At 63.5% G+C, this 12,265-nt stretch overlaps 1 protein-coding gene and 1 non-coding gene across 6 annotated transcripts in view; one reads left to right on the forward strand and one right to left on the reverse strand.

Annotated features, from left to right (window-relative positions):
- The window catches only part of ADGRL1 (adhesion G protein-coupled receptor L1), a 38,334-nt gene that overhangs the window by 21,258 nt on the left and 4,811 nt on the right, over positions 1-12,265 (forward strand). The window contains exons 5-18 of one of the 5 annotated variants that reach the window (XM_023645225.2): positions 1,649-1,666; positions 5,168-5,968; positions 6,840-7,154; positions 7,873-7,976; positions 8,269-8,454; positions 8,743-8,781; positions 8,927-9,110; positions 9,273-9,395; positions 9,886-10,100; positions 10,398-10,568; positions 11,020-11,229; positions 11,317-11,537; positions 11,713-11,779; positions 12,132-12,223. In XM_023645225.2, the coding sequence (XP_023500993.1) occupies positions 1,649-1,666; positions 5,168-5,968; positions 6,840-7,154; positions 7,873-7,976; positions 8,269-8,454; positions 8,743-8,781; positions 8,927-9,110; positions 9,273-9,395; positions 9,886-10,100; positions 10,398-10,568; positions 11,020-11,229; positions 11,317-11,537; positions 11,713-11,779; positions 12,132-12,223 (2,746 nt within the window). Of the gene's footprint in view, positions 1-1,648; positions 1,667-3,911; positions 3,997-4,569; positions 4,759-5,167; positions 5,969-6,839; positions 7,155-7,872; positions 7,977-8,268; positions 8,455-8,742; positions 8,782-8,926; positions 9,111-9,272; positions 9,396-9,885; positions 10,101-10,397; positions 10,569-11,019; positions 11,230-11,316; positions 11,538-11,712; positions 11,780-12,131; positions 12,224-12,265 lie in introns of those variants that run through there. The other 4 variants (XM_023645226.2, XM_023645229.2, XM_023645230.2 and 1 more) reach the window with 4 other exon arrangements.
- On the reverse strand, positions 5,391-5,535 carry MIR8994 (microRNA mir-8994). The gene has a single exon (NR_128002.1). It is a non-coding gene; the product is annotated as a microRNA mir-8994 (primary transcript).

Below are 12,265 nucleotides of genomic sequence, written 5' to 3' on the forward strand. Positions count from 1 at the left end.
AAACTAACACCAGGTGATGAACTGAACCCAGTTCCTCCTGAGGCAGGCGAGCTAAAGGGCAGGAAAACCCCCCTGGTCCAAGTGCAGTCCGAAGCAAGTGGACGCCGCGCAGGTAAAGGAGCAGGAGAAAGAGGCCCTGGGGAGGGCAGGGCCCAGAGACCTCCTGGAGTTGGCCGCCGAGTGTGGGCAGGGGCCTGACTGGCCAGACCGAGGGCTCTGGGGATGGAGGGCAGGACAGCTCGGGGTGGGAGCCCCTGCGCCCTGAGGAGGCAGTGCTCACGCTCACACGCTGGATGTGTCTGGGGCTCAGCGGGTGTGTGCCCCGACTGGCAGCGTGGGGGGCTGGCTGGCTCCTCGTCCCAGGAGGGAGCTGGAGTTAGCAGGGTGACGGAAGCTAGGCCAGAGAACCGGGAGCCGGGCACCCGTCCCCCACGTTCGTTCGCTGAGCACGTCCGTGTGCCAGGCCCTGGGTGCGGCGCTGGAAAGGGAGCCCGAGGCTGCCCCGCCGAACTCTGCTTGCCCCTCCAGAGGGGGCAGGAGGGCCAGGCTGGTCAGGTTCCTGAGGGGCCAGGGACGCCGAGCCTGGAGGGGAGCGGCCTGGGCAGCCATCCTGCCTTGGGCTTCAGAGGCTGGGGTGACCCCAGTGCTGGTGCGGGTGGGCACAGGGGTGTGTGGGAGGGGGCAGTGGGTGTGTGGGATTCCTCCTACACACGCACACCGGACAGGCCCAACTAACGCTGGATTTGCCTTGCAGCTGAGCAGTCTAACTGCCCCCTTCCTCCCCCAGGTGCCGCCCACCCACTGGGCAGCTGGCGGGAGCTCCCAGCTCCTGGGCCCCCAGGGGAGGGCTGGGCAGAGAAACTGAGCCTTGGGCTGGCCCCAGGGGAGCGTGGGAGCGTGGGAGCGTGTCTGTGGCCCCACCTGCTGTCCTGCCCCATCTGTGACGTCCCCCCACCCCAGCCTCTTCCCTCTCGGCCTGTCTCCCTCACCTGGCTCTCTGAGGCCCGGGGCTCTGCCTGTCTGCCTCTTGTCATTCTGTGTCCGACTCTGCCGCCCTCTCTCTGTTGGCTTTTTCTGGGTCGTGAGGGCTTGGGGGAGCCCAGCTGGAGCCGGGCAGGCGAGGCCAGGCAGAAGGGGAAGGAATTCAGTGTGTTCTCGCAGCTGGGGGCGCCCAGGTCCCCGGAGGCACTGAACCCTCCCCTGGGCCCTGGTTCTAGCAGGAGGGCAGCAGGCAGGGCGGCAGGAGATCTGAGCGGCTCATCGGCCCTCCCTCCCTGGTGCCCCCTAACCAGAGCCTGCCTCCCAGCTGGGGCTCCCCCCGCCCCCGCTGCAGAGGGCGTCCCCTCCCATCTGAGGGCCCTGTCAGCCTGCCTGCCTGTACGCCCCCCACCCCGTGTCTCTCTCGGTCTCTGTCCTCCCACGTGTGTCCCCCTCCCTGTGTCTCCTGATATCCTCCCCAGAGGAAGGGACTTGGGGGCGGGGGCTGAGCTGATGCTACCTTCAGGGTTGGGGAACCAGGAGTGAGGAAAGAAAGGAAAAGGGGGCGTGTTGCCAGAAAAGAAACGAAAGCAATTTAATCTCTTTTTTTCTCTTTTTTCTTGCACATTTTTTTTCAATTTGTTTTCTCTCTCTCTTCCGATGCTTAAAGTAGAAGTGGAGCAGAAAGGTAAACGCACCTGTTACCAATGCTAACCCCTAACTCACACTTTGTTCCACCTGTGCCATACTTATGTGACCCGCCCTCCCCTCGGCCCCTTCTTCTCCCCAACCCCCAACTTGGTCCCGTCGCTCTCCCCCACCCCGGGTGTCCCCGCGGCGGGGCCAGCCCTGGCGCGGCCACGGGCGCCTCCCCCTGCACACCTGAGGAAGCTCCTCTGTGAGCGCGGGCAGGACCTTCTCTTTCTCGCTCTCTCTGTCTCTGTCTCTCCCTGTCCCTCCTTCCTAGTCCCTGGCCCTTGCGGGGGACCGGGCCTTCTCTCATACTTCTTTTGCCTCCTTCAGGAGAAGTGTGTAAGCCTCCAGGCGGGTGGGGAGGGAGGGGCCCCTGCCTGGCTCCGGGCTGAGCCGTCTCTCTCCTCTCTTCTTCCTGCCCCAACTTTCCTAACATGTGTCTGGCTTGGGGAGGCGGGATGGAGGGGACACCTTTGTTTTCCTTTTGGGGAGCAGATTCCTCCTCTCTCTCGGGCTCCTGGTGGCTTAAGTTCCTTCTGGTTTGGCGTTTCCAAGGCCCAGAGCTGTTTTGGAGCACGGAGCACCAGTTTTCCTCACCCCCAACCCCCATTCTCGACCAGCTGGGGCCCAGCCCCGGGGAGGGGTGGAAGCTGTCCCCAGCCCTGGGAGGGCAGCCTGCCAAGCCGGGCCGGGGGCGGGCGGCGGGCCTCAGGGGGGAGCGCCGGGCGGGGGAGTGTGGGCTCTGGTTCGGAAACACTTGCGAAGCTGCAGTCAGGGTTCCTTCTGGGCTGTTCTGGTTAGAGGACCAGGGAGAGGGGCGGGGGAGGCACAGGCCGGGTCTGGGGACTTCCACGAGCACCGTAATTTCTTGCAGGTGTACCCTTCAGCTGGTGGGGGGGGAGTGCTGCAGTCGAAGGGCGTGGGGGGCGGGATGTTGGGGATGGTTGCTTCCTCCCCTGACTTCCTCCCCTGAAAGTTTCAGGAAATGCACAGCCCTGAGGCTGGTAGCAGTGGGGGAGGGCTGGGTAAGACATCCTTTCAGAATCGCTTTTGCCTTGAAATTACGGTGGTCTGTGGAGCATCCCCTTCGAGGGAGGTGGGGCGGGGTCCCTCCGAGCTGCTCCCCTCCCCCGTCCCCCATCTCAGAGAGGCCTGGGCAGCCAGCCCCCAGCCCTGCCCCTCACCGCATCCTGCCACTCTCTCCCTCTCTCCTGGAGACTCTCCCACCCAGCACCAGACACTCTTCTTGCAGGCCCGGTGGTGGTGGTTTGGATACAGCAGCCCTGGATCTTTTCTCTTCAAGGGCGGGGGAGGGGGGGGGAGGTGTTGGGAGCTTGGTGCTGGGGTGGGGTCCTTGCTGGCAAAGGCCCCAGGCAGACCCTTCCTCATCTTCTCCCCCTAACCCCGGGGGAACCTCTAACCACATTTTCCTCCTCCACACCCATCTGACCAGGTCAGGCTCTGAGACTTCCCACCGTCCCCCTCACCCACTCAAATACATCTGCTCAGGCCCCACAGAGCTGGCAGGGGGGCCCGGCTTGGGGAGAGGGGAGACCTGGGCACAGAGGAAAAGGGCAGAGGCCAGATGTGCTGGACAGAGGGTGCACCGACCCCTCAAGGCACTGGGGACTGGGAGATGGTCGAGCCCAGGGTCAAAGCCAGGATCCCTGTGGTTCCTGCCCATCTCTGGGCCCCAGGCTCCCCTCCACTTCCTAAAGCATGGCCTGTTCCTAGCTGCTTTGTGCCTGGGGACCCTTGGGCCAAGCTGTCCCTGATGCTGTAAAGGGAGGGCTGGATATCCCCCCACCTAAGCCTGCTGAAGAGTGAGGCTGGATGTGGGGGAGTGGAGAGTGGCTCCTGTCCAAGCCGCTCTTGCCACTGGGGCCGCCCCCTAAGCTGGCGGCAGGTCCCAGCCCTCCCTGTCCCCCTTGGGGTTGGCTGCTTTGGTGAGAGGCCAAGCAGGAGCAGAGAATTCACTGCAAACCTTCATCCTGGCCTGTCTGTGGGTCCTGCTAGCAGGGAGGTGAAAGGGAGGCCCCAACCATCCTGGATGGAGGGGTGCCTGGCCGTCACCACTCTGGGAGGAGGAGGGGAGCCTGGCCACACTGACTATGAGAGTCCAGACCCCCACTGGGTCAGTAAGGGGAGGCCAGGAGTAGGTGGCGCTGGGGCGTGACGGGGCAGGGTGGGCAGGCCAGCAGCGGCCAAGGAGATGCAGTTGAGGTTTTCCTCCTTTTCAGGGAATGGGGGGGTGGGGCGGGGCCCCCCACCTTTCTGACATCAGCGCTGCCTTGGTCCCTCCTCCCGAGCCGGGGATGGTCGCAGGTAAATCGGGGTCCGGGCCAGGGGAGGGGGGGGGCCTGTCTGGGGTGGGCTGGGTCTTTATCCTAGCACCTGGTTCCCTCCCTTGCCCCCTGAGCTGGACCTGGGACTGTCCCCCGAGGGACCCTCGGTCGGGCCTGGGCCTTGGAGTGAATTCTCTGCTCACCCCTCTCTCCTCCGCCAGCACTAACCCTTTCTTCCCAGGTGGTCTCCAGCGTGCCTCCCTTGGAGCCAGGACCTCGCCGAGCCCCCCCACACCTTGTCTCTCTTCCCTCCACGCAGCTCTCCTTACCCCTCCCTACTCTCCTGGGGAGCCCCCTCCCTCCCCATGTCCCCACCCCCCACTGCACCCTGTGCACCAGTGTCAGTGTCTGCTGCTGAACAGACCCCATGAGAGACCCTGCCGGCTGGGGGCAGGGTTGGGCGCCCTCTGGGAGGGGCTCAACTTTTCCGTAAAGCTTTCCTTGGCTACTGATTGCGTGGGTGCCAGGTGTGGGGGGCCACAGGCTGCATCAGAAACCTTGGGTGCCTCCCCCCCACCCTGGAATAGGAGAGTGCTCCTGACACCCTCAGTGGGTTCGGAAATGTCATTCTACCTTGCAATTTTTGCAGGAGGAAGAAAGTGGAGTTAAAAATAAAAAATCTGTCCTGGTGTGGTTGGTGAAGGATGGGACCCTCGACCCTAGCTCTTCCATTATGGGGTGGAGACGATGGCGAAGGGGCAGGGCGCTGAGTCCCTGGAACCTCAAAGCGCCAGCAGCTGCAGTGAGGAGATCTTCCAGCCCCTACAGAACTATCTGGGAGGGTTCTTGCCAAACCCCTTATCCCCAGCCTGTGGGGTCTCTAGCAGCCAGAGAAGGAAAGAGGGGTACCACCTTCCCCCACTAACCCTGTTCTTAATGGCCTCCAGGGTTGACATCTCCAGGGAGAGGGGCAGCTGGGCGGGGCGGGGGTCCCAGCCCAGAAACCCCCTTCCCATCACCAGCCCTACCAAGCAACCGTGACTGCAGCAGCAGGAGGGGACAGCCTGGCTCCCCCCGGCCACGTGACCAACTTATCTCTCTCCTCCCTCTCTCTCTCTCCTCCCTCTCTCTCTCTCCTCCCTCTCTCTCTCTCCTCCCTCGCCCCTGCTTGTCCTTCCCCCACATCCTCCCCACCCACCCGCCTGGCCCAGTCTTCGTGTGCCCAGGGACCCTGCAGAAGGTGCTGGAGCCCACCTCGACGCACGAGTCAGAGCACCAGTCCGGCGCGTGGTGCAAGGACCCGTTGCAGGCGGGTGACCGCATCTACGTCATGCCCTGGATCCCCTACCGCACCGACACGCTCACCGAGTACGCCTCGTGGGAAGACTACGTGGCTGCGCGCCACACCACCACCTACCGCCTGCCCAACCGCGTGGATGGCACGGGCTTCGTGGTCTACGACGGTGCCGTCTTCTACAACAAGGAGCGCACGCGCAACATCGTCAAGTACGATCTGCGCACGCGCATCAAGAGCGGGGAGACGGTCATCAACACGGCCAACTACCACGACACGTCGCCCTACCGCTGGGGGGGCAAGACCGACATCGACCTGGCTGTGGACGAGAACGGGCTGTGGGTCATCTACGCCACTGAGGGCAACAATGGGCGGCTGGTGGTGAGCCAGCTCAACCCCTACACGCTGCGCTTCGAGGGCACGTGGGAGACGGGCTACGACAAGCGCTCGGCGTCCAACGCCTTCATGGTGTGTGGGGTCCTCTACGTACTGCGCTCCGTGTACGTGGACGACGACAGTGAGGCGGCCGGCAACCGCGTGGACTACGCCTTCAACACCAATGCCAACCGCGAGGAGCCCGTCAGCCTGGCCTTCCCCAACCCCTACCAGTTCGTGTCCTCCGTGGACTACAACCCCCGCGACAACCAGCTCTACGTCTGGAACAATTACTTCGTGGTGCGCTACAGCCTGGAGTTCGGGCCGCCCGACCCCAGTGCTGGTGAGCACCACGCCCCTCCTCCTTGGGCCCAGGACGGGCGTGCTGCGTGAGCAGTTAGGGATCTGGAGGTCAGGGTCGCACAGCCATGACAGGTGGCTCTAGGACCCTCACGGTTGTGGCCTCGTAGGATCCTCCCAGTCTGTGAGATGGTGATGGTCCCTGCCCCATTTTACAGCAGAGGGAACTGAAGCACCCACGGGTGACGGGTTTGCTTCCTTCTTTTGAGGATTTGGACCCAGAACTCTGGGCTCTGAACAACTGAGCTGCACTGCCTGTTCCAGGGGCCTGTGTGCTTTTAGCCCTGGCCCTTGTCAGCTCTTGTCATCCCAAATCTTGGGTGGAAGCCCGATACGGCTAAAATAGAGAGAAGCCGAGCTGCCGATGGGCATGAGGTCAGCCTCCACGGTGTGTTCCCCTCAGCTGCCCTAAGCCGGCTCTGAGCAGCCCCAGGGCTCCCCAAGCTAGTCCAGCCTCATTTGTGAGAGGGGCAGCGGAGGCCCCCAAAGGGAAGGGCCGCGGCCAAGTTACAGAGAGCAGAGTGAGAGCAGGAGATTGGAAGGGGGCTCTGTCCGGCAGCCCCAGACCACACCTTCCTGGCCTGTCCTCTTGGGGTGCCCTCTCAGATCTCTGGGTGCACATAGGTGAATTTTTCCCGTCTTTTGATGTGTTAGAGGGAACTGTGGGTGTGAGGGACCTCTGTTGGCAGAGAGGCTGGGGGAGATGTGCTGCCAGACCCAGTGGGGACCAGGACCCCTTCCCATTTCACGATGCGAGGAAGATGCTAGGATGCCAGGGACCCTGTGCGTGGCCAGGCTGTGGCAGGGCCTTGAGCACGGCGGTGACGCTGTCTTGTATCCCCTTTCCCTTCTAGGCCCAGCCACTTCTCCCCCGCTCAGCACGACCACCACAGCCCGGCCCACACCCCTCACCAGCACGGTTTCACCTGCAGCCACCACCCCACTTCGCCGGGCACCCCTCACCACGCACCCCGTGGGTGCCATCAACCAACTGGGACCCGACTTGCCTCCGGCCACAGCTCCAGCCCCCAGCACCCGGCGGCCCCCTGCCCCCAACCTGCACGTGTCCCCAGAGCTCTTCTGTGAACCTCGAGAGGTGCGGCGGGTCCAGTGGCCGGCCACCCAGCAGGGCATGCTGGTGGAGAGGCCCTGTCCCAAGGGGACTCGAGGTGAGTGCAGAGGCTATGGCTGGCTGGGGGAGCGGCCACTGCTTGTCTGGCCAGGGAAGGGACTACTCAGCTTAGCGTAGATGTACTTTCCTGTCCGTCTCCCTCACTGGAGCGTAGGCTTTGGGCAGGGGTCACGTCTGACCTCTGCAGCTGTGTCCCCAGAGCCCAGCACAGCTCCTACATCAGTTAGGGCCCCCTGCCCCATCCCCTGTCCCCTCCTGCGATAAGGAGTGCCTGCTGCACGCAAAGTGCTGGGCAGACCCTGCAGGGCACCTGCAGTAGGTGACATGGGTCCTGGCCTCAGGCTGAGTTGGAACAGCCCTAGGAACAGGACAGAGAGCAGCTGAAGTGCCACGGCGGGGGGTGGGAGGGGGACCAGGACCCCATCTCCAGGGATCCAAGGGGAAGGTCAGAAGAGGCTTCATGGAGAGTGAGGGCTTCCAGGATGGCCTTTGCTAGAAGGATTTAATTCTGATAGGCAAAGGTGGAAGGGAGCCGAGAGGGAGGGCTTACGGGGAGTGAAGGGTGGCTTACGTCACCTCCGAGTGACACCTCTCTTGACTGTCTGGCCCCCTCATGTCTGGTCTTGCGTGTTCCCCTCACCTCTCTCCTCACCCACTCATCCCTGACTCCATCATCAACTTTCTCCCTGCTTCGGCCTGTCTGTCTTTCCCTCCCTGTGGCTCCCTTCTCTGTTTCTGTCTGTCTGTCCCTGCAGGAATTGCCTCCTTCCAGTGTCTACCAGCTCTGGGGCTCTGGAACCCCCGGGGCCCTGACCTCAGCAACTGCACCTCCCCCTGGGTCAACCAGGTGGCCCAGAAGGTACCTGCAGCCGCCACCCCTCCCAGACAGGCACATGAGCTCGGGCCCCGGGCGGCCGGGCGCAGGGCATGGCAGGGGCAGTGGAGCAACCGGGGCAACAGACAGGCCGGCAGGTCTGGGAGCCAGGACTGTGGGGTCCCCTCCCTGGCCTACAGAGGGAGCAGGGAAGATGGGGAGGGGAGGGCAGCAGAGAGAGGGCCGAGGGGGCCAAGCAGGCCAGGCATGTGTACAGGGAACGTGGGGAAGCGAGACAGGCTCTGACGGAGTGGGGGCCCACTCCCGCCTCATGCAGATCAAGAGCGGGGAGAATGCGGCCAACATTGCCAGCGAGCTGGCCCGCCACACGCGGGGCTCCATCTACGCGGGGGACGTGTCCTCCTCCGTGAAGCTCATGGAGCAGTTGCTGGACATTCTGGATGCCCAGCTGCAGGCCCTGCGGCCCATCGAACGCGAGTCGGCTGGCAAGAACTACAACAAGGTGGGGTAGGGCCAGCGGGGTGGCACCTTGCCCTGGGGGCTCAGGAGTGTCTGGTCTGGTACCTTTGAGCTGGGCTGCACCCCACAGTGGTCAGAGGGAGGAAGGACGGACCCCAAGCCTGCCCTGGATGGTCCTGGGAGCTGGGGAGCCTTAGAAACGGCTCTTCTCATGGCCCAGCCCCGGATCGGTGCAGATGCAGAGGAGCAAGCGCCCCAGGGCCCAGGCGCAACTGTGGAGGTGACGGGAGTGGGCCAGGCCGGGCCTCATGGCCTCTGTCTCTTTCTCTAGATGCACAAGCGGGAGAGAACCTGCAAGGACTACATCAAGGTGAGGCCCCGAGGCTCCTGCCGGCTGAGGGGGTGGGCCGACCCCTGGCGGCACTGGGATGGCGGGTGAGAGGAGGGGACACGGAGCCCAGCCCGAGGACCTGGAGGATGTGGGGGCCTTATGGCACCGCCCCCCACCCACGCAGGCTGTGGTGGAGACAGTGGACAACCTGCTACGGCCAGAGGCTCTCGAGTCCTGGAAGGACATGAACGCCACGGAGCAGGTGCACACAGCCACCATGCTCCTGGATGTCCTAGAGGAGGGCGCCTTCCTGCTGGCCGACAACGTCAGGGAGCCCGCCCGCTTCCTGGCCGCCAAGCAGAATGTGGGTGAGTGCTGCAATCACCCTGGCGCAAGTCCGGGTGCAAATCCTGAACCCGAAGATGTCCTGACACCCTGGCCCTCGACTTCAAGCCTCTTGCTGCAGCCCAGGCCCCCGGACCAGGTACAGACCCCAATCACATGTGCCCTGCCATCCCCTGTCTCCACAGTCCTGGAGGTCACAGTCCTCAACACAGAGGGCCAAGTGCAGGAGCTGGTGTTCCCCCAGGAGTACCCAAGCGAGAACTCCATCCAGCTGTCGGCCAACACCATCAAGCAGAACAGCCGAAACGGTCAGTGCCTGGCGCGTGCTGGCCTCCCCGCCTGCTCACGGAGCAGGGCTGTTCTCCACTTGCCTCGGGCTGAAGAATCTGAGAAAAGGTTGGGACCCATAACAACACAGAGATGTCCCCCACTCAAGCTAGTGTGACATTTTAGCAGATTCATGGGGTCCCTCCAAGGATCCATAGCATCTAAGACACATTGCTGTCTGCAGGCCTCTCTCCTGGGCAGTAGCAGTTGATCTTCATAGCTCAGGGAGGATTGTCCTGTTTGAGACTAAGGTTCAGAGAGGTTAGGGATTTGCTCGAGGTCACACAGCAAGTGAGAGGTGGGCAGAGGACCCAGCCCTGTGTGTCCTGGCTCACTGCCCTGCCATTTGGAATTGAGCAGTAGTGCCGTGGAAGGGCTCCCTGAGCCCCGCTCACCTGGGCCACGGCCTGGCTTCGGAGGGCCCAGGGGCTGAGGGGTGACAGCACATACCACTGTGCCTGTCCTCCCCAGGGGTGGTCAAGGTCGTCTTCATTCTCTACAACAACCTGGGCCTCTTCCTGTCCACTGAGAATGCCACGGTGAAGCTGGCGGGTGACGCGGGCGCGGGCAGCCCAGGGGGTGCCTCCCTGGTGGTGAACTCGCAGGTCATTGCAGCATCCATCAACAAGGAGTCCAGCCGCGTCTTCCTCATGGACCCTGTCATCTTCACTGTGGCCCACCTGGAGGTGAGCCGAGGGGGTCCTCCTCCCTCCTGGGGGTCCAGCATCCTCCGTGTTCCCAGGCTGCATTCCCCGCACTGTGTGTCCTCCCACCGTGGGAGCAAGTTACCACCCTTCCTGGGGCACCAGCCTGCCAGCCCCCACCTCAGCAGCTTGGGCTATCTGTCCCCAGAGATCTCTGACTGTCATTGGAGCCTGAAGCCCCAGGCACTTCTCTCTCACTTGTCGCTATCCCTGTAGCTGGGTGTGGGGGCTAGAACGGGACTCCCTGGATCTGACCCACTGGCCACCATCACACAACAGGCCAAGAACCACTTCAATGCTAACTGCTCCTTCTGGAACTACTCGGAGCGTTCCATGCTGGGCTACTGGTCGACCCAGGGTTGCCGCCTGGTGGAGTCCAACAAGACCCATACCACGTGTGCCTGCAGCCACCTCACCAACTTTGCCGTGCTCATGGCTCACCGCGAGATCGTAAGCTGGCCGGCGCTCCGCTCTCTGGGCGGGCCTGCGTGCTGGCCCGGCTTTGCATGGCAGCCGAGAGCGTGATGCATGGGCGGTGCCAGGGAGCCAGCTTCATGGGCATGGGGGGCCACCAATCTTGCCCGGGGCATGAGGCCATATATCTGGTTCTCCCTGGTCATGGTCCCACCTTCTCCCAAGGCACTCTAGAGAAGCAAGTTGGTGTCACCTTTGTCAACTCTCCACAAGCCTTCCAGAGCATGAGGAAGTGAGCGCGCCACCTGCAGTGGGGTGGGGGGCCGGCAGATTGGCCGGGGGGAGCGGGCAGAAGGCCGGATGAGCCGTATCACGGAGCTCATGGCTCATGGCCTTGCCCACAGCCAGCACCTGGCTGAGCCCAGGGTGAGCCTGGCTCTGCACGAGGCCAGAGGTGCTGAGCGCGCCCCCTGCTCCTGTCCCCCAGTACCAGGGCCGCATCAATGAGCTGCTGCTGTCGGTCATCACCTGGGTGGGCATCGTCATCTCCCTGGTCTGCCTAGCCATCTGTATCTCCACCTTCTGCTTCCTGCGGGGGCTACAGACGGACCGCAACACCATCCACAAGAACCTATGCATCAACCTCTTCCTGGCCGAGCTGCTCTTCCTGGTCGGGATAGACAAGACTCAGTATGAGGTGGGCTGTGGCGAGGGCTGGGGGCCATGGGAGGGGCCCCCAGCAGGGCAGCCCCTCACCTGTGGCGCCCGCCCGGCCCGCCCGCAGGTCGCCTGCCCCATCTTCGCTGGCTTGCTGCACTACTTCTTCCTGGCCGCCTTCTCCTGGCTCTGCCTGGAGGGCGTGCACCTCTACTTGCTGCTGGTGGAGGTGTTCGAGAGCGAGTACTCCCGCACCAAGTACTACTACCTGGGCGGCTACTGCTTCCCGGCCCTGGTGGTGGGCATCGCGGCCGCCATTGACTACCGCAGCTATGGCACCGAGAAGGCGTGAGTCTCCCTCCTCCTGCTTGCCTCCTGCTCAGCAGCACTCCTAGACCGGGACCCTTGGGGCACTGGGCTCCCTCCTCCGGAGCCCCGAGGCCTCAACCCCAGAGTCCCTGGGTGCCTGGGGCTGGAGGGAAGACCCGCCGCCCCCGTCTACCCCGGCCCACTTCCTTTACAGCTGCTGGCTCCGAGTGGACAATTACTTCATCTGGAGCTTCATCGGGCCCGTCTCCTTCGTTATCGTGGTAAGTGGAAAGGTGGTATGCCCACAGTACTCCGCCTGTCCTTCATCCCGGTTAGCCTTGACCCTAGACCCCCATTCTTCCCGAGCCCTTGAACCCCGTGGGTCTGCAGAGCTCCACAGAGGCGTCTATCCAGGAGCTGGGATTTGAGCCCCTGCTCTGTGTGGGGCCGGTGCCCTGTCCTCCCAGCAGGGGGAGCCACACTACCAGCCGGTTAGACCAGGGGCTAGCACCTGGGGGCAGGTACCCCAGCAGAGGTGGCCCTGAAGAAGAGGGGTTGAAGCTGAGACTTGGCCGGGAGCTCGCACTGAGAGGTGGAGGGACCCTGGCCCAGCGCCTCCCCTTGTCCCTTCAGGTGAACCTGGTGTTCCTCATGGTGACCCTGCACAAGATGATCCGGAGCTCGTCCGTGCTCAAGCCTGACTCCAGCCGCCTTGACAACATTAAGTGAGCGCCCCCTCCCCACACGCCTGTCCCCGAGTCGCCCAC

The sequence above is a fragment of the Equus caballus genome, chromosome 7 (assembly GCF_041296265.1).
Source record: "Equus caballus isolate H_3958 breed thoroughbred chromosome 7, TB-T2T, whole genome shotgun sequence".
Classification (NCBI taxonomy): Eukaryota; Metazoa; Chordata; class Mammalia; order Perissodactyla; family Equidae; genus Equus; species Equus caballus.